This window comes from Nelusetta ayraudi, unplaced genomic scaffold, assembly GCF_046127955.1.
Source record: "Nelusetta ayraudi isolate G7.1 ecotype Tasmania unplaced genomic scaffold, CSIRO-AGI_Nayr_v1 ptg000028l, whole genome shotgun sequence".
Lineage (NCBI taxonomy): Eukaryota > Metazoa > Chordata > Actinopteri > Tetraodontiformes > Monacanthidae > Nelusetta > Nelusetta ayraudi.
The window spans coordinates 3,132,501-3,152,345 of record NW_027466078.1 but is presented as its reverse complement, the minus strand read 5'-3'; the positions used below and the strand labels follow the sequence as shown (position 1 = coordinate 3,152,345).

General features: G+C 41.6%; 3 protein-coding genes across 22 annotated transcripts in view; 2 read left to right on the top strand and 1 right to left on the bottom strand.

Moving 5' to 3' along the window:
• Positions 1-9,010, bottom strand: part of lrrfip1a (leucine rich repeat (in FLII) interacting protein 1a) — a 42,409-nt gene extending 33,399 nt beyond the window's left edge. For 4 of the 16 annotated variants that reach the window (XM_076030534.1, XM_076030526.1, XM_076030528.1 and 1 more), the window contains exon 1: positions 8,448-8,990. In XM_076030534.1, the coding sequence (XP_075886649.1) occupies positions 8,448-8,540 (93 nt within the window). In that variant the 5' untranslated portion in view covers positions 8,541-8,990. Of the gene's footprint in view, positions 1-8,447 lie in introns of all 16 variants that reach the window. The other 12 variants (XM_076030527.1, XM_076030533.1, XM_076030530.1 and 9 more) reach the window with 8 other exon arrangements.
• A 643-nt stretch (positions 9,011-9,653) lies between these two features.
• On the top strand, positions 9,654-15,903 carry LOC142891137 (ras-related protein Rab-17-like). 3 transcript variants are annotated; one of them, XM_076030549.1, is made up of 6 exons: positions 9,654-9,810; positions 10,779-10,957; positions 11,999-12,150; positions 12,270-12,395; positions 12,980-13,048; positions 14,252-15,903. In XM_076030549.1, the coding sequence occupies exons 2-6, from the start codon at positions 10,789-10,791 to the stop codon at positions 14,294-14,296; spliced, it is 561 nt and encodes a 186-aa protein (XP_075886664.1). In that variant the 5' UTR covers positions 9,654-9,810; positions 10,779-10,788; the 3' UTR covers positions 14,297-15,903. The 3 variants fall into 3 exon arrangements, with proteins under 3 accessions (XP_075886664.1, XP_075886662.1, XP_075886663.1); XM_076030547.1 differs by having other exon boundaries at positions 9,663-9,810; positions 12,980-13,073; XM_076030548.1 differs by lacking the exon at positions 9,654-9,810 and having other exon boundaries at positions 10,711-10,957; positions 12,980-13,073.
• A 1,585-nt stretch (positions 15,904-17,488) lies between these two features.
• armc8 (armadillo repeat containing 8) overlaps positions 17,489-19,845 on the top strand; it is a 22,881-nt gene continuing 20,524 nt past the window's right edge. For 2 of the 3 annotated variants that reach the window (XM_076030521.1, XM_076030522.1), the window contains exons 1-5: positions 17,489-17,643; positions 18,532-18,608; positions 19,067-19,138; positions 19,302-19,444; positions 19,554-19,651. In XM_076030521.1, coding sequence (XP_075886636.1) covers positions 17,599-17,643; positions 18,532-18,608; positions 19,067-19,138; positions 19,302-19,444; positions 19,554-19,651 — 435 coding nt within the window. In that variant the 5' untranslated portion in view covers positions 17,489-17,598. The remainder of the gene's footprint in view (positions 17,644-18,531; positions 18,609-19,066; positions 19,139-19,301; positions 19,445-19,553; positions 19,652-19,845) is intronic. The other variant, XM_076030520.1, reaches the window with a different exon arrangement.

Below are 19,845 nucleotides of genomic sequence, written 5' to 3'. Positions count from 1 at the left end.
GCTTTTTTCGTTTATGTTCGGTATGTATGCAATTGGGTGCTGGCCCGGCCCTACTGTCAATTGTTAAAAGTCAATGTGACCCCTTAACCAAAACGTTTGCCCACCCCTGTTCTAGGGTGATTCTGGGGTGACTCGGGGTGGTTCTGGGGTGGTTCTAGATGGTTCCGAGTGGTTGTGGGGTAGCTCTAAGTGATTTTGGCTGGTTCTGGGTCAGGAGTGGCCAAACTTTTTGACTGGCGGGCCACAGTGGGTCCTCAAATTTGATGAAGGGGCCCGGAGAAGCAGCAGATGGATGGAGTGTTTTGGTGACCCACCTCATAGGAGAAAAACAACATATATTATGGGATATGTACAAAACGTGCTTTAATGTCAACTGAAAATGAACAAAGGTGGTTCCGGTGGTGGTTCTATACCAGGTATGGGCAAACTACGAAACTGCAAATCATATAGTTTTCTCCTGTGATGTTAGAACCCATTGTGGCTGCACCAGTCACACAGGTTGCCCAGCCCTGGTCTAGGAGGTCTAGTTCTTTGCTGAGCCCTGGTCTGAGGGTACAGAGCCTTTGGAAGTCAGCTCCACTCAATGCCAGCCTGGTCTCCCCAGAGCTACATTCCCACGCCCTCAATGCCAGTCGTCAGTTACCAAAACGGACGGTATTTTAATGACCACCGAAGTGCTGACGGGCGGGACAAAGAGATCGTACATAAATAACCCAGCGTAAGGTTGGATTGTATGATGCAGAAACTGGATCATTAACTCACAGTTTCCACGTTATTCAGTTGAGGATTATGAGCCGTTACAGGAAAATGTCGAGCTTCCCCTTTTTTTTTTGTTTTTTTTGTGCAAAAACTCACAAGAGCCGGCCGGTCAGGGAGTGGCTGTGAAAAGCTAAAAGCGTTAGCCCTACTGCCGCGAGCCAACACACTCACACGTCTTTGCATCTCCAGAAGCAAAAAAAATGGAGGAGTCAAGTCTTCATTTTCCAGGACATTTACAAGCTTTCGGGGGGCGGTGGGGGGGAAAGTAATTCAACAAGGAGGAGGTGACAAAGTGGACAAAAAAACAAAAAACAAACCTGTTTATGATTCAACAGACAAACACAAAAGTCAACCGCCCGTCTTCCAAGAGTGTGTGACGAGGCGGTTTACGGGCGTCTCCCCCCTCCCCTCCCCTCCACCCCCCCCCCCCTCTCCTCTCCGTCCCGTTCTACGGAAGCGGCAATTCTCGCTAACTGCTAACGTGAGACGCCAAGAAGCGATTCTTCACAGCGAGTTTCACAATGAGTCTCCAGGAAGACTGTGAATAAATGACAAGGCGGCACCGGCAAGAGGCTTTTCTGTAAAGTGTTTATTCCTAAAGGAGGATTCATTTCCATCATGCTCGGCTCCAGCGAAAGCTGTTTATGCCTCGCTTCCAGGAAGTGACATCCAAGCGTGCGTGTGTGTGTGTGTGTGTGTGTGTGGTGGTGGTGGTGGTGGTGGGGGGGGGGGGGGGGGTCGGGGGATGCCTGGGGGGATATTTTACTATTTGACTTGTCACTGGGAGCACTCGGTGATAATAAATCTTCACAAAGACGGCGTGATTTTACTCAACACCCTCTTCGTATTCGGCCTTTGAAATCAGACCTTGTCCTCCTTTGGCACTATCGGGGTTCCTTTCCCCCCAAAATTCTGTATTTTTTCACACATTTTTTCTTTTTTTGGGGGGGGGGGATTTAGTTATTCCACTCTGTAGTCAACTACGCAATTAGACAGTTCGTGCACGCATTGTGTTTGCCTTGGTTTTTAACATGCCTCTCCAGATTTTCCAGAAAATTCCAGAAAGAGGAAATACATGGCAGTTATTCTGGACCCTTTTTTTTTTTTCTCTATATTTGGAGATCAAAAAAAAAAATCAATGGGCCTTACTGACAGGCACCGAACAATTCAGAATTGTTACACGAAGGGGTGACACTGCAGGCTGAGAGAGGCCAGTGTTCTTCAGTTCAGAAGAAGCAGAAAACAAAACTATTGTGCAAAAACAAAAGGCAGCAATATCGCGAGGGCAGGCACACTGAAGCATCATCACTGCTCAGTCTGCACAGCCATTTCCTTTCAGAGGTGTGTCCTCCACCCACCGGCTCCAATGAACAACAACAACCTGCACTCCCAACTCCTTCCTGAGGCCTGGCAGAACCGCCAGCGGTGGGCGAACAAACAGGAAGGAATTTGTGATAACAATCTGCAGGGGATGTGCATGCGATGATGTCACCGAGGGGAAACCAACACACACACACACACACACTCACACACATACGACCACTTCCTTTTAAGGAGACAGGAGCTGGGTGAGCAGAGTCGACATGAAGCCAGTCACATTCTGTAAGGTTTAGGGATCAGGATGTGACCGGCTGATTGTTCACTGTTGAATTTTTTTTTGTCCAGGGATGGACTCTTTGACTGGCGGGCCGAAATATGTAAAAAAAAAAAAAAAAAAAAAAAAAAACAACCATGTGCTTTAATGCTAATTGAAAATGAACAAATTTAGCTCTTTATTCAAATGACTCTTAAAACACTGAGAAAATGGATGAAATTCAGCTATTTTACGACTCACTTGCTGTTAATATCACTTCTTCAAGTTCGGTGGGCCGGATTAAAAAGCTTCAATGGGCCGCATATGGCCCCCAGGCCGTAGTTTGCCCACAACTGGGCTATACAACTTTTATGGGTGGGCGGTGGAAAATGTCACCAAGGGCTGGCAAACATTCTGGGTTTAATCCACCTGACTGTTGTGACTGTTGAAGAAGTGAAGCACATTCGAAAAGCCGACGGAAAAGCAGAGATTGCGTCAGCCCTCCTGCCACTGCGTAAGCACGTGCAACCTTCCCCGGAACACTAATGACCAAGTGGACGTGCCAAAACTGCACCGCGGACGGAGGCTCGCTCCCTTTACGACTTCGGGAATTAAAAAGGGGGTTTGGCCTGGTGGGCTTCCACTTCCCTGCCTTCGAGCGTCAGACTAATCCACTTTAAGTACTTGATTATTTTCAATGCTCGACTGAGCTTCAGACAGCCACAAGCGGCAGAAAGAAAAAAAAAACCCTTGTGGTCTAATCCACTGGTTCTCGACTAGTGGAGTCTCAGGACCGCCATCATTTAGTTTCGTCATCATGAAGTCGCGGCACAAATTTGTGCAAAAATTAAACCGCTACTACTAAATAAATTATTGATTTTTTTTTTTATTGAATTGTGTTTCCTACAAAATAAATGTTCAACATTTTCTCTGTAAAAGTATACATTTTAAAATCCTGATATTATCCTATATTATTTTAATATCCCTGCATATATATATATATATATATATATATATATATGTATATATGTAAAGCCGCAAACCAATCATGACAGCTCTGACCGAACCAGTTGAGACGCTGGTGTAATCCACAGTTAACATCGCCTCTTGCAACCTGTCAGAAGACGACAGGTTATCAACAGCAACGCTTTTCATCTGCCTGACAAAAAGTCCATCCATCACTTTTCTATGACCACTGGTTCCGGAGGATTATGGGTCTGGAGCCCGTCCCAGCCCTCTTCGGGCCAAGGCGAGGCTACATTCTGGGTGACAGGAAGACTGAAAGACAACCGTAGTTCCCAATCTGCCAACACATACATGTTTTCCATGGAGAACTAGTGAGTTACTCAGAAACACAGGGAGAACATACAGAACAGACAGAAAGGCCCCGGGCCTGGGGAATTGATCCTGCAACCGTGTGGCTATATGAGGCCACAGTACAAACTACCACTGCATCACCACGTTGATCAAGACGCAACAGTCGAGTGGGTTTCAGTTCTTACTGTCACAGAAAAAAACTATTAACTAAAGTTTCCCTTAAATTTCAAAACAAATTGCTGCGGTTGCAACAGTCGGGATGTAAACATATGAAACACCTGCGAAGCGACGCTGTCTCAAATCACTTCAACCTCAAACAAATGAAGAAAAGCTGACTTTACTTTCTTTTGTTCTTTTGTTGCAAACACAAACTGAACTTCAACTGAAAGTCCTGCCCTTGGAACATTCGCTGATTATGAGGGCAATGCCAAGTTAAATTTTAACAGCATTTGCCAAGTACGTGCCCATGGACAAACCCGGCGACGCCGTGACAACATGGGGGGGGGGCCGGGGGGGGTAGTGATTCAGACTGGCACTACGGCTTTACCAAAAATCATTAACAAAAGAAAAGAAAAAAAAGAATTAAGTGAATTAAGGCGACGACTCACTCAGGCAAAATCATTTCAGTCCCTGAGGCAACATTGGCCATGTCGGCTGCATCAGTCATTTTAACTGATGTAACAGACTTCTGTGAACCTTCCACATAATGAAAAAGGAAAAGAAAACATTTGAATCCATCTGAGACACTGGATAAGGTACAACTATCACTGGGCTTGGCTCTTTTGGATGTCCAAATAGAGAATAAACAACTTGAGTTAAAAGGGTTTTGTTCTCTTTGATACAGTATGAATGAATGAATGAATGAATGAATGAATGAATGAGATCAGTTGTCTATTGACGTTTCTTCACTCGCATTACCTTTTGCCGTACAATTGAAAACGGCTGTGTCTTATGAGGGATCTCACGCCTAAACAGGGCAAAATGGGATTCGACAGGCAGATCACATGTTGGCGTTGCAGCAGCAACATGTGTGCAGACTGACACACCGAAGACAAATGAATTCATTACAAAATGACGCGACCGGAATGAGAATTCCGTGTCTCATTGTGTTCTCGTGTTCTTTTAAAAACATGAATAGCAATGGTCTGTTTGAAAAAAAAAAAAAAAAAAAGAGCACGGTAGTAATAACACACTGTGGCTTCAACAGAAAACAGCGACGTACAAAAGAGGCCGACACAGTGAATAAATCCCCATGTGGGGATTAATCCACGATTAATCCACGATTAATCCACGATTAATCTTTTTTTGCTCCTCTTCCTCGGTGTTTTCTCATAATCACAGATGACAAATGACTTATAAATACCAAGCAGCGACGTCAACTTTCCTGCTGCTCCGAGTTAATGCAGCAACCAAAACAGGATGCATACTGAGAAACGCTCCTCCTGATTCGAGTTGTCGAGAAGTACTTGGCCTTCACAGAACTCTCGGCCTCCACGGAGCTCTTCCTAAAATCTGGGACAGTTGGGCTGTTTGTGGAGGCTTTACTGCGCTTACTTGAGGTATTGCCCTGGTCTGAAACTTCCAATCTGCCCTCTCGGGTGCGCCTATAAAAAAAACCCTACTCCAACAATGACAGGACCCCCTCTCAAAGAAAACACTCCATATAATCAGTGGTGCAGATAAGAAATTTTAAAAAGTGTCTTGAGTAACGGAATTCCTCAAGGCAAATGTTCTGCCTCCACTGCTTGCTTATTTGGTTTTAAACTCACATTATGGTCTTTCACCCAAGGTTATTTTTAGCATCACACAACATGCTCGCGTCAGCCACAAAGCGGGTCAAAGAGGGAGCGGATGTGTTCCGTTAAGACGCCCCAGGCCAAGTGATGTCACGTGCAAAAAGGCCACTTGGCTGTTTATGATAAAGTGGCTGTTTTACATTCACATTTACATTTATATCTGCTGGTTAAAAAGGAATAATGTGCTATCTGATCATCAAATTCACAGAAATTCATAAGAGAATACTTGCTGGCTAAATGAAAAACCACAAGGATTTTTCAATGATGTCACGATCGAATAAAACTGAGATGATTTTTTTTAAACGGTGTTTTACTACACAGCTACACTATGTCAGTCACATGCTACAAGCTAGTGTTTACAGCCGGTCTCAGTGGTTTGACATGGACTTCAAAGCAACGCTCTTTCTTTTCATTTACACCGTGGCACTTTGTGATTGACAATTCCTTCCCTGTCTTTATTTGAATCCTATTTTTGTCAGCATTACTTGCTTTGGAAATATTTCAAGAAAAAAAAACGCAAAGATGACCGCGTGAGGGAAATAAAACGTTGGCAGTGCTGAAAGAAAAATGAAAGCAACGTTGACAGACCCTATCTGTGAGCGAAAACGTCTCTCAGCAGCCTCCAGACTAAGACTATGCTATTGGCGTCCAACAATTCCGCGCCAGTTTCACCGGCCATCGACGTTCCACACCCTCTGACCCACTCCTCTTCCTCCTCCCTGTACGCCACCATCCCCCAGTCCACAGAGCCAGTCTAAAACTGGGCTGGAGCAACAGCTGATCCTCCAGGAGGGTCTATTTTTAAAACTTTTTGCAGAATGGGCCGACTCATCGGGGGCCGACATACCATCCTGTCAGGGGACGGCCAGTACAGTACGTGACCCTCCTGCTACTTAAAGGCACAGACGTTGCCTTGCTACAAAGATGTGCGGAAAAGAAAGAAAGAAAACAGGGCGGAAATATTAAATGACATAAATTATCGTTAGTGGTTGAGACGGATTATAATTATCAGATTAAAAGTTTGGATGTATTTGCCAAGTGTGTGCTGGTCCAACCCCAACCCCCCTTTACCCTCCCCAACCCGAACTTCACCTGAAACCTCTAGAAGGTAACATCACGTCTTGCAACGGAACACATGGTGTTTCAGGACTGTTGCAAGCCTCAGGTACACGACCGGAGAGCAAACTGTCGAGCCAAGCGACGGAGGAGGAGGAACGCGTGAGCAAACAGCAGCAGCTACTGCAAAACTTCTGCATTTGTAACCGAGGCTCACTCACATAGTAATACACAGTCATGACAGTGCAGTGCACTTCTTTTCTTTTTGGCAGTTAGGAGTGACATGCAAAACTTGTGAAACATCCGGGTCTGGTCCAGTCTGCAACACACCCAACTTCCCCAAAAGCGAATTAGGTGTTGTTTTGAAGCCGCCATCATTCCGTCAGTGACAATGATACCAGCAGCAGCAGCTTTCATTTCGGCCGACTGAGGGCAATTGGATGTACACTGAGACCAATGGCACGTTACGCGGCAATAGATGCAAATACTCATTTTATCAGTCGCACAGGCATGCACTTCAAACACTGTGACTCAGGTGCAGCCGTTGTAGGTTACTAGTCATTACCAGATCGGAGACGTGTCACAACATGACCTCAGCAGCTGCAAGTCAGTCGTGCACATCCTGCCAAGTACACTTTTGGATTATTCAGTGAGGAGGGGGTGGTGACAGTTGGACTAACAATTCATAAGAGACTGACTTTTTATTTGCTTTTTTTACTTCAAGCTTCTAAACCAGAAGGTGAAGCACTGACATACAGGTACAAATGTTATACTTTGTGGATGTGTAACTACGACATAACTTCGAATCGCAGATTACTGATGGACTGTTGAGTCAGTTTATCACTTTTCATGTATCGGTCCTGAGCAAGTTTTTATTAAAAATAATCAAGTTACAAGAGGAGAACTCAGACACTTTGTTCATGTCACAATCCAATCCAATATATTTAACGGATCTAATTTATGACAGCGCGGGCTCGGACCTCAGCGCCTTCCATAAGCAAGTAATATGAAGATATTATGAGTAGGCAGAAACCCTGAGTAGATCCAGGCAGAGATCCATCTCAAAGGAGTCCCCAACTGCCACTGTGTTTTTGAGGCCATAATAAAAAAACGACCTGTTGCGTCATTCTTGAGGGACCTGCGTCATGTTTACCTCCATTACTACAGAGTGACGAATACAACTAACTGGACTGTAGCCTCACAGCAAGGGAGGCTGTGGGTTCGATCATCACCCAGCTTAGGACCTTTTCTACGTGGCGTTTGTATGCTCTCCGCGTCTTTGGTTAAGTCAGTTTGAAGACACGCTCATGAGGTGGACCAGCAACTCTGAATTGTAACTTTGTTTCCTGTTGTAAATTGTCGGTGGCAGTGCGGAAGGTTTTTGGTCTTTCTATGTAGCCTCAACATAAAGTGATAAAAAAAAGCACTGGGTGATCCATTGACCTTAACCAGACAGGAAAATCAGATCTAGCCAAATCCAGATATAAATCTTATTACTATGACAAGAATATTTGGAGAATATAGTGAACTACCAGGCCAGGCTTATATCACTAAACTGAGGAGGATGTGTACATGCGTACAAGAACAAATCTATTCAGAGAATACGTTGAAATGATGGGTAAATAATTTGTTAAATGCAAAAACTACAAAAAAAAAAAAAAAAAAAAGTCAGATATTTTGGTAGTATGACAAGAGGATTTAATTTGAGTACCACTCAAATGTTTTTAAAGGGACACTGCTTTACAAACCCTTTTCAGAGTTAGGTCAGAACATTGTACACGGGTCACGAACGTCCAAATTTGGGGGTCAATCTGCCGATGGTGCGAATAGTGAATGTAGGATTTGTCGTCATAGGTGGCGAGGCGGAGGAAAAGGAAGACTCGAATGTCCAATTCACTCAAAAGCGGAAAAGTTCGTCTTCCGACTCCAACATGTTCTCCACTCACCTCTCTGGCGATGAGGTTCAGGGCATCGTCCTCGGCAGTCGACCTCTCTTTCTTAGTGGACCTTCTCCGCCCGGTGCCCCCCTGCGTCCCCATGGTTCCTCAAAGATCCTCTGTTTAAAAACAAAACCAAAAAAAAAACCAAGGTTCCGAACAATCCGAATCTTGCGGGTGGGGGGGAGCTAGCTGCTACTAGCTGCCTTTCATACGTGGCTCGAAGGTTAAGCGGGGGGGAAACTAGCTAATAAAGAAAGTTCATTATCTCCTGGCGACTCGAGTTTCCACTTCTTCCTCCCTCCGTATTTCTCCTTCTTCCTGTGTTTCTATGAGACTGTCTCGCGCTCACTTGCCCACGTGCGCTCCTGCTGCGTTCACGAGCCGATCTGATTTAAAGGAGAAAAAAATAAGCGAGGCGAGCGGTCTTGGCATCAACATATTTAAACGCCGCACGTTTAGCTGGGGTTTTAGACGTTTTCCGTGTATACAGTCTGGGGTGTTTTCCCCTCTACTCACTTCACACATACTACATACATACAACACGCTCCTCGGCTTCGAGGGGACGGTTCGAGCTGTCACACACACACACAGGCACAGCACAACTTCAAAGGGCAGCACTCCGTCGTGCTGCGTTTACGTGCCGTCCGCGAGTTATCAAAATGTCATTAAAAATAACAAAAAACAAGAACAAAACAGGCGGGCAATTCAGGGGAAACGCGTTGATTGACGAAAGAGACTTGGACCACTTGGGGGTGAAACTGAATTTAAAAACCATTAAAGGTTGAAAATGCAAACGGCAGCCCTACAGTAAAAGTACTATAATGCTAATAAAGCAACACAAGTAATACAATAATGCTATGGATTGAAGTTGTTTCAATTTTAAGACTTGTATAAAAATAAATTTGTCTGTGTGATTCCCGTAAACATAAATGGCTAAAAATCAAACTGCATCCTCGAAGCACTTTTTCTTTTTTACCTAAATAGATCATATCATTTTAAATAATATGACATCCTAAAGCGAAAGTTGATTTTACTTGGTGTTTCTAGTAAGTGTTGGACAACATGAAACAATTTACGTTTAGCATTGAGTATAACTAATATTTATTTATAATAAAACAATACAAATTGTCAGTATATAAACAGTTAATTGTGTCGTTACACTTGTGTCCTCTTGTTTGGCTGACTCTATGAACTTCTTTTTTGGGTCCCAATAAAAGGATGTTGACTTTTAGCCAACTGAAGTGAAGCAACGAGTAATGTGTGAATGGATTTATGCAGAGCACTTGAATATAGCAACAATCTCAAGTTCTCCAAGAGATGTTTAGGAGTTCAGCCGGGACCACAGGCCGCACTTTCTCACGGGAAGCTGGTAAGGAAAACGTGCTGTGGCGATATATCCCATAATGTTACCGTACAATTTAAAGCAATATATGTAGCGTTCTGTTTCCAGGATCAGAACTTTTATATGATTATGCTTAAGCACGACTGAGATACAGCTTTGTTACAATGTTGCAGTTTTGCACATTACCTGTGTCATCCTTTTCATTTATCAACTATTTCACCTAAAGATAATAAAAGGGTTAGAGTTAGGCGTAAGTTAGATATATTTATGTTATCGTAGAATTTAGATAAACATTTCAAATTATGATTGAACTGTTTGTTATGCATATGTACATGTATAAGTTAATGTCATTACTCACTACTCAGAAAATCCTCATCAACTATACAGTTATACACCACTTTTTGTTCATGAAAATTTTGAACAAAGATTTGATTTGAGGGGTAGAAAACAAACAAACAAATCAATGCAACTAATTGACATCTCATCGTTGTTAACAAAATGCTGCCCCCGTGTGGCGTTACGCTTTACAAAAAGAAAAAAAAACAATGCAGAAACTCAGTGGGTACTGTCATATCCATAGACAACCACTACATTCATCATGTATGACACGTGTGTGTGTGTGTGTGAGTGTGTGTGTGTGTGTGTGTGTGTGTGTGTGTGTGTGTGTGTGACATGACACAACATATTTTTTATTTATGTTGGTGGCATGTGTGTTGTTTGTTCACAACTGGCTGGTTGACACGACAACTGTGTGCACCAGGAAGTGGGGCAGAATATGTCGGCTCTTCACAAGCCCAGGCTGGACTTTGGTTTTACTTTTATTTTCTGATAAAATGAAGTGACGCCAGCATATCCGCGCTGTCCTGCCGAAGCAGAAAAATAGGTCAAGCTGTCACAACTGGATCTGTTTCTGTTTTTTTGTTGTTTTTTTGTTTTTTTTACCAGTTTCTCCTCAATCATTATTTTTTATTTTATTTTATTTATTTTTTTTGAAGTGGACTTTTGATGGAGAACAATCAGCCTGGAGTGTCCAACGGCGCTCAGCTTCAAAGCCCAATACGGACCCTGAGAGTGAAGCTGGTGCTGCTGGGAAGCTCTGGTGTTGGAAAGTCCAGTCTGGCACTGCGCTTCAGCAACAATGACTTCAGGGAATCAGCGACACCAACTGTGGGCTGTGAGTTTGATGTCTGTGTATGTGTCTGTACTGTTTCTTTGGAACTCATAGTGATCATTTAAAGAATTTTACAAGAGAACCTGTACCCTGTTAACATATTATAATAGTTTAGCATTCCTTCTCAAAGTATGTGTTTCAAAATTAATTCTAGATTTCTATAAATTATGTAAGCAAAGCCAAATTAAAAACAAACATTGCATATATATTGTGTATTTAAGTCTCTTTAGATTTGAAGTCAAAACAAAAACAGGATACAATACAATGAATGCTTGTCCAAAACTTGGAGGCATTGTGTGTTGTTTTGTTGTTGTTGTTTGTCCGATTTGGGAAAGGTCAGATTGTTGCTGCACCTGTGGATTCTGTGGAAGCCTTTGTTTGTTTGTTTGTTTGTTTGTTTTCCGTAGAGGTTCAGTGCTTGCTAGCTACACAATACAGCTGATATATATGCTGAAGATTTGATGCAAAGTGTTACATTCAGTGGTAAAATACTAATATACTAAAGAGTACAGAAAATGATCACTAAAAAGAAAGTAAATTTGAAAGGGAAGTGAAGTGATAGACCAGCAAATATCTTTGTGTTGGAGTTTGGCAGTATTGATAGGTGAGCATCATTTCAGAAAGAGTTTGATTGAAGCGGGAAAGTTATCTAATGTTGGTCAACAGTTCCATGAGCTTTGCATGCATAGCCTTGATTTGCTTAATCTCGTACTTTCCCAGACTAAACGAATGTATGCTTCTCTCCTACTCCATGCCTAGAAACATAGGTGTCAAACTCTAGCCCACGTTGTCACTGTATTAGCCTTCAAAATCACAACTCGAGCTGACCCTTCTGTATTACACAGCACATATACCGCTAATCCTACAAATCATACAATGATATGCTGGTATTTTGGTGCGTCAATCAGCACAGGACGTTTATTAAAGGATATTATTATGATTTATAGTACTAAGCTTTGCTTGTTCTGTATTCAGGCTGAAGCAAAACTTGTTTGGGTCTGTGATAAACCCTCCTCTTCTTTGGTGTCATTGCGCCCCCTACAGGTGCCTACCTGACCCAGACGGTGCATCTCAGCCAAGTCTCCATTCGCTTTGAGATATGGGACACTGCAGGGCAGGAGAAGTACCACAGCGTCACCCCGCTCTACTACAGGGGGGCCCACGCTGCCCTCATAGTCTACGATATCAGCAACCGGGTAGAGTAACGACCGGCGTCACAACTTATTGTAGCTTAATGTCATGGCTGCTTTTTTTTTTTTATTCATTCATTTATTTATTATTTTTTTAAGTTGTGACTCACCTGTTTCCAACACAGCAAACATTTGCCAGAGCTCAGCTTTGGCTCAAAGAGTTGGAAAAGCAGTCCATGCCCGGCTCCACCATCATATGGTTAGTGGGCAACAAGGGAGATCTTGGGAACGAGAGACACGTGTCAGTGAAGGTATGAACGTAGTTTTACGAATGTTTCCTGTTGAAGAATAACAAAAAGAATGCCTTTATTTATCCCAATCACCCTTTCTAATATTCAATTTTTTTAAAAAAAATATGCATGTTGCATGTTAAGGGAATTTAGATTGAAATGGAGAAACAACCAGAAGGATTGGGACGCCCTGACTATTGATGGGTATTTTGCACAATGATTTTGCATGGGTGCGTTCGTTTTGGACAAAAATCCACAAAGTACTCAATTGCTTCCTTCTACATATTAACATGGGGCAAACTGGCACGCTTGCATGGAGTAGTTTTCCCTCCGTCGCCTCCAGCTTGTCAAAACCTCTTCGACCCACCAACCCTCTACAGGTGTTGGCCCCGTATGAGACCAACTCCTGTCCCTTTTTAAACATGCGGAAGCTCCAACACAGCGTTGTTTTTGCCAGGCAGTGGGGGGTGCAAGCAAAGGGGGGCTCGACATACTTTTTGTTTGTAGATCTAGAGCAGTGTTTGGGATATGTAGTGGGAGGCGGCACTTTCGTATACTTGTTATCATTCAGTTTCCCCTTTCCACGGTTTTTCACCATCCCACAGGAAGGTCAGACTCTGGCCGACCACAGAGGGCTGTTTTTTTGGGAAACATCAGCACTGTCAGGACATCATGTAAGTGAGCTGCTCCATGATGTGGGTAAGTAATAATAATAATAATAATAATAATAATAATAATAATATGATTTTATTTGTTAGGGTGCAAATAAATTACAAAATACCGGAGATGAAATACAAAATAAAAGCATACAACAAAACACACAGCCTTAAAAATACATTAGAACTGTATATAAAAAGCAGTGCAATTTAGCAGAGTAAGGTTCAGAACCAATCAGTTTGTATCTAAACAGTCGTGCTGCTCACATTTTGACATCAACAAGGCCGAGGTGCTGCCAAACAATGACATGACATTTTTTCAAGTCACTTTAGTTGTGGTGTTCTCACCGCTGTTGTTAGCTTTGATTTCAATCAATGATTTGAACTAAAGAAATTACCTTTACTATATTGAAATGCCCTACATTCATGATTTAATATCACTGTTGTGCAAACTTTTCACATTTTCTATGTACTTAACCTGATTTAAGTCGATTCCTATCCCTGATGTGAGTGTCAATGGGATCTGATGATGCTGAAAAGGTGGATTAATCCCACAGTGACCATTGTCTTGGGAGAAACAGACGATGACATGAGGTGGTGGGAATCCCCTTAAGTCATGAACATTGGGGGTGGAACGGTTCACAAAGGCTTAAAGTGGCTTTGGGGTCACCGTTCAGTACGTTTTCAGCACAGAAAAAAATAAACATGTAGAAAAGGACATTGATTATTGTTATTAAAAGTGTAAAGATGGCTCACTGGTCATGACTATGACTGATTATAGTTTGATTGTGCTACAGTTGGAAAACAAAAAAGAAAAAGTATAGTATTGAGAGGAGCAACACTGTTAAAAAAAAATATCCAGATGCTCATCAAGACCTCTGACCTCTGACCTCTGGTTGGTTCTGTCCAGTTCATTCCGTTACAACATTTTCATTTTGGCAAAATTATCAAGAAAATTTGTTGTTTCATTAATAGCGAAAAAATACCTTTACTTTTAGTCGTGCTTTTGGGTTCTGTCCTTGTCCAGTCGTGACAGAAAAGCAGAATGATATTCTCAGCCGCACATGATGAACCCAAAGTTGCACACTCGCTCCAAGACCTAGACGATAAGAACCGCTCCATCCCCAACCCGCATGTCCTCGACTGTGCGACTGGCATGGTTTTTCTTCCTCCGAAGCAAACTTCTTCACTGCAAGTCAGTGTGACTGGGGTGTGATTCAGCCCACAGGGTGTACCAGTCCATGGCAGTGCAGCAGGACCAGCTGACCGAGTGGGAAGTCAAAGCACCCAACGGCCTCCATCACAGGGACACGTCCAACCCTCTGGCCTCCTGCTGCAGAGTCGGACCCTGATCTCTCACAACGAAAACAGAAAGGAATGAAACGCTCTCTAGTCCCTCGTTCCTCTCCTGAACACGGCTGTAACCAACTTCATGACAAAGCTACCATCAATTCTGCTCTGTTGTTTTTTTTTTTGACACAGTGAAAACATCATAGCATCGTTGCCCTTTGACGGTTTTTCTTTTTTTTTTAAAAAAAAAAGAAGATCTGTGTTTTTTTTCTCTCGTGTTTTCAGGACTGGTGCACGAAAGTAGGATTCCGACATCCACAATCTGAAAAACTTTGCCACACTTCGTCTCTTTGTTTTAGGACTGTGGCGTGTTTCTTTTTTATTTGCTCCTTTTCCCCCTCAAACGCCTCCACGGGGATTTCCTCAGACGGGGGAAAAGGACGCCGCACTCATCGCCATGGTGAATCGGTGACTTGGCGAATCTGAGCACACTTATCCAAGATAGGTTCTGGCTTGATGAATCCATGTCTGCTCATCCTGCTTCTTGGTCTTTGTGCAGCCGATTAAACCTGGACACTCGTGTTTTGGATTGGTCGAAATCGACTCAGTTTTTGATCGTGGGTATCAGAATCCGTCTTTCGTGCAACGGGCCCAGGAACTCTTAGTTCAAGTATGTGTTGACACTCATTTAGCCTTGTTGTTGATGTATATATTTTATTTTGATTACGAGTTTGGGATATGTACAATAACTGGGAGAAGTTGTTCAGTTGATGGATGAGGCACATTCCTGACCTTCAAAACTTGAGACATAGGACTCTTTGTTATTGTTCTACTAGCTAGCATCTTGATGTAGGGGCCTGTGAACATAGACCAAAAGGTACCTGGGGAAAAAAGGCTCAGCATTAGACAATAAATGGCAATTACCTCTTACCCTGTCATTTCTTTCAAAGGCTTTGTTCATTAACATGTAAATGCTATGTTGAAAATGTTTCCTCTTTTATTTGCTTGGAGTTTCTTTGTCTCTTTAATTGTTGTATTTCTATATGACATTATTTAATTGTCTTGTGGAGCTGGGTTAGCTAAGTCTTGCTCACTCAGCTGCTAATGCTAAAAATCCAGATCCGTTCATCACATTTGGTGAAATGTGAGGTGTTAAAGCACACAGAAAGTTTTGTGCAGAACCACATCTTATCTCAAGAGTCTCCTTCATTTCTCCTGTAGTTTTTTTTTTTTTTTTTTTTTTAAAGAATCTGCTAACATAATAAAAAACCAACCTCAGCTAAATCATATCGCCTTAAGTATCTGGCCAGCTGGCTTGTTGGTCCAGACACTTATATGAGCGCTAAGTTGACCAATCAATGCTGTATTCAAAGAGAAGTCCTCTTTGTCTCTCTTTAGCATATTTGCTTCTAGAGAAAATGTTGGTGCATCACATGGAGGGCTGAGCTGCCACAGACAGATCTTACACTAAATCGTAATGTAAGTTGATTTTTTTTTTTTACTGCCGCTTAACAGCAGCAAAGAAATTGAAAAAATGTTTGTATTTTTTCATAATTTAAAAATAAAAACAAGATTGAAGCTGACTTGATATTCTGCTAATACGTTTTGTTTTAACCGTTTGTAAGAGTGTGTTTTGCACGGCTGTTTTTTCTTTGCATTTGTGTGTATCAAGCAAATTATTATCATCACTATTGTCATCGTCATAACAAACCCTGAGTTGGTTCGACTTTGATAATGATTAGCACTGCGTTGTTTGCACAGAACATCACAATGCTTCTTTGATTTCACCAGCTTCATTTAATTTGCCTAAAATATACATTTTCAGTCGGACAGTATTTTTGCTACTCTATCTATTCGTTAAAACAAACATTGGTAGTGGACAGAAAAGTAGAGTGCTGCAGGTCCAAACACTGTTTTCACCATCAGCTGTTGTAGATTCTGGCACTCACTGATGGCAGATGCCTGTTCATCTTTTCAGCTCTTCATAGGATTGTCGTAAAAAAAAAACTAAAAAAAACTACAACACTAAACACAAAGAGGAGCAGCAGCAGATGAGTGACTTCATGTACACTGAGGTGTGCTAAAATTAATGTGAGACAAAGAATGCTAAACAAGTTAAATGCATCAGAAACCATGTGTTTGATATAAAATAAGGTGATAGAGTTTTCTTTTATAAGTTAAAGTTAAGTTGTTGGCTTAGTTAAGTTAAAGAAAGCAGTCATTGTAATTGTTGCTCACTCAAGTCCTAATAACCGCCATTATCTATATCTTGGTAAAATTTAGGGTTTGTTTTTCATTATTTGTTTGTCGATGTTGTTGAGTTCAAGATGAACAAAATCATAAAAACGAGTGAACACCGTTTCATTACAGACAAAAACAGACAAGGGAAATATTTTTTTGTATAATTTGATTATTATTATTATTATTATTATTATTATTATTATTATTATTATTATTATTATTATTATAATTATTATTTTATTATTATTATTTTATTATTTATTTATTTATTTTTATGTTCATGTTCCTGTAATATTAATTTGAATAATAGAAATGCCACAATTTCCTACTCACGGACAGTATTTTTCCAGCTTGCAAATTGTTTTTACGTTGATGCAGCTGCACAGGCTCATCGCAGAGTCATTATCAGTTATGACAAGTGAATTCTGTTTTACAGACAAAAATTGACATTCGTTTCATAATTATCTGTATCACAAATAAAAGTTTTTCAATGTACATGTTCATAACATATCAATTGCAATTACTTCCTGCATACATGTTCCCTAGTTTGGGAAAAGCTCATTTCAACCGCATATCATCGCAAGTAGAATCAGTCGGCGTCCCTATGTAGGCGGAAATGACGTTTCCAGGAAGTAGGCGGAGTTAGCCATAAACCTCGAAATATGGTACTGACAGACCGAAATATACGGGGGTTCTCGTTGGAGGATGTTTGATGTTCAATAAGCGTGGCCGTTTATACTGTTTGTTTTTTGTTTTTTGTCGAGCAACCATTAAACGTCAAAAGAACAAGAAAAAAAAGACGTGAAAGTTTTCCCCTCTCGCCCTAAAAAAGTGCTTCACAGTAAACTTTGCAGAATTCGTAAATAATAATAATTTAAAAAAAAAAAAAAAAAAAAAGAGTTTACTTTTCCTCGTGCCGAAAGTAAAACTTTCGTCGCATGACAAAAAAATAAAAAGTCTCATCTAGATGTTGTTTGGTGGGAGAGTTTTTCAAAAAGTCACTGGCCGAAAGGGGGCGCATTAGGGTAAAATTAGACATGGCGTGCATGTTAGAGACTCCTCTCCGCATCAGTGTGCTATCTGTGAGTTTTGCCCTTCGAGATTCATTTGACGCTACTCAGATTTAAAATGCAAACTAGCAGTGGACGGTTGACATAAGTCGTGAATGCCCAACGCGCGAGCGCGCACATACACATACGCAGGTGTTCTGCGTGTGTTGGTCATTTAAGCTAGGTGACGGGCGTTACAGACGCGTGTAAGACTTTCATAGTTGAGTGGCGAAAAATGACGTGGGTCTCCCTCGTTTGCTCGAGAGAGGGAAATAAGTCTCTATTTGATACGTTTCCGTGTAAACACCACGGCTGCTGTTTTACGTCAGTTGTGTTACAGGTACCTGCATCGCAGTGTCACTCGGGACTGTGTTAGCTGCTAAATGCTAAGAGTGAGACTGCGATATTAGCGCTGAGACCTGTTTTTGAATTCGACACGAGTTTTAAAACATCGGCGTGGTTGTCACTGAAACACCGTTTTCAAAGTTGAACGATGTAGCTGTTATTTGTTAGCTTCTCTTCCTTGTGCCATTTACTAGGAGCCTCACTGTCGATGTCACCGTGGTCAGATAAATTCTTATTATTGTCATCATCATCATCATCATTTGAGGCTGCAAGCCCGTTTCTTCTTATTCTTTTTTTGTTGTTGTTTTAGAGCGCAGATGCATTTGCATATATAAACCTTTAAGTGGTCAGTGTCAACCAATTAGAGAGTAAATAACATTGTTAATCGTGTTAAACATATCAGTTGACAGATTGAAATGGCAACAAATTGTGCTCAACATTGTTATTTAGGCACAAGACGTATTAAATTATGTTGACAGTCAAATGCACCTTGTATTATTCATGATGTAAATCACATTGCTTGCCCTGTCAGAATTACCTGCTTTTTCCTTAAATCGAAATCATTTGTACATGCAGGAAGTCACCGCCACAAGTCGCCATTATGTTGACCGACTGTTCGACCCTGATCCACAACATGTGTTACAGGGAGTTATGTAAGTATTAGATTTCCTTATTTGTGTTTATCATTTCTATAAGTTGTCATGTCTCGCTGCTGCTGCTGCTGCTGCTGCTGTCGTCTAGACTTAGGCTTAAATTAAATGTGGTGATAAATGCTCTTCTTTTCAGCTCAAAACAAAGTGAATTGTGGTATTGGTTCAATAAAAACTATACGTTTCTTGCATGGGGCGGCGGGTTTTGAAAATGCACGTCAGTCCAATAAGTAATCTCAACGGGCATTTCTCTTTCGGCCTCAGTTAGCATGTGCATGGCCAGGTCTGGTCGTCCTATTTCATCCTGGGTAGAGCGTCGCGTCTCAACCTCTCTGTCAGTTGTTATTGTCCTTTCTGTCCTGTTCAAAAAACCAGACCAGCCACTGATGCATGTGAATCTTGAATCTGTTTTGTAACTATTATTCTTATTTGTCTCCAAATCTGTATGTGTTTGACTTTAGTGACATGAAGAATGCAGTCATTGGAAACAACAAGCAGAAGTCAAATCTAATTGTACTGGGTGCTGTGCCAAGGTATATCTCACCTCACTTTATACTTCTTCTTTTATTATTATTATTATTATTATTATTATAATTAATAATAGTAATAATAATAATATGAAATTAATAAATTGTTGATAAAACAGTTGCATTAGTTTTAAATTGTGCTTCGTATGCGTTTGTTCACTGCTTCCAGGTTACTGTACCTGCTTCAACAGAGCTCCTCCAGTCTGGAGTTACGAACTGAGTGCTCTGTGGTTCTAGGCAGCCTTGCCATGGGTACAGAGAACAACATCAAGTCCCTGTTGGACTGTCAGATCATACCATCACTTCTTCAAGGTTGGACTGCACACAAAATCCACAGTAAATATAATAACCTCTCTGAGCAAATTGCAGAGATGCAGGAGGATCATCCAGTTTTGTTTTGTTTTGTTTTGTGTGCTCGCAGGTCTTCTTTGCCCTGACCTGGTATTCATTGAAGCTTGCCTTCGATGTCTCAGAACAGTCTTCATAAGCCCAGTCACTCCCATGCATCTCCTTTATGCTGTAGGTTGTCCTTTCTTTTGTTCACATACGCAACATTTCCTATACAATACCTTTACTGATGAACAAAAGTGCGATTGTGTACATTGTTAACATCTCACCGTTCAAAAAAATGCACTCCGTAGGAGTTCAACAGGGCTGAACTCATTCGTCCTCCGGTCCAGTTTCATACCAAAGTTTTTTGAAGTGTGTGCTTA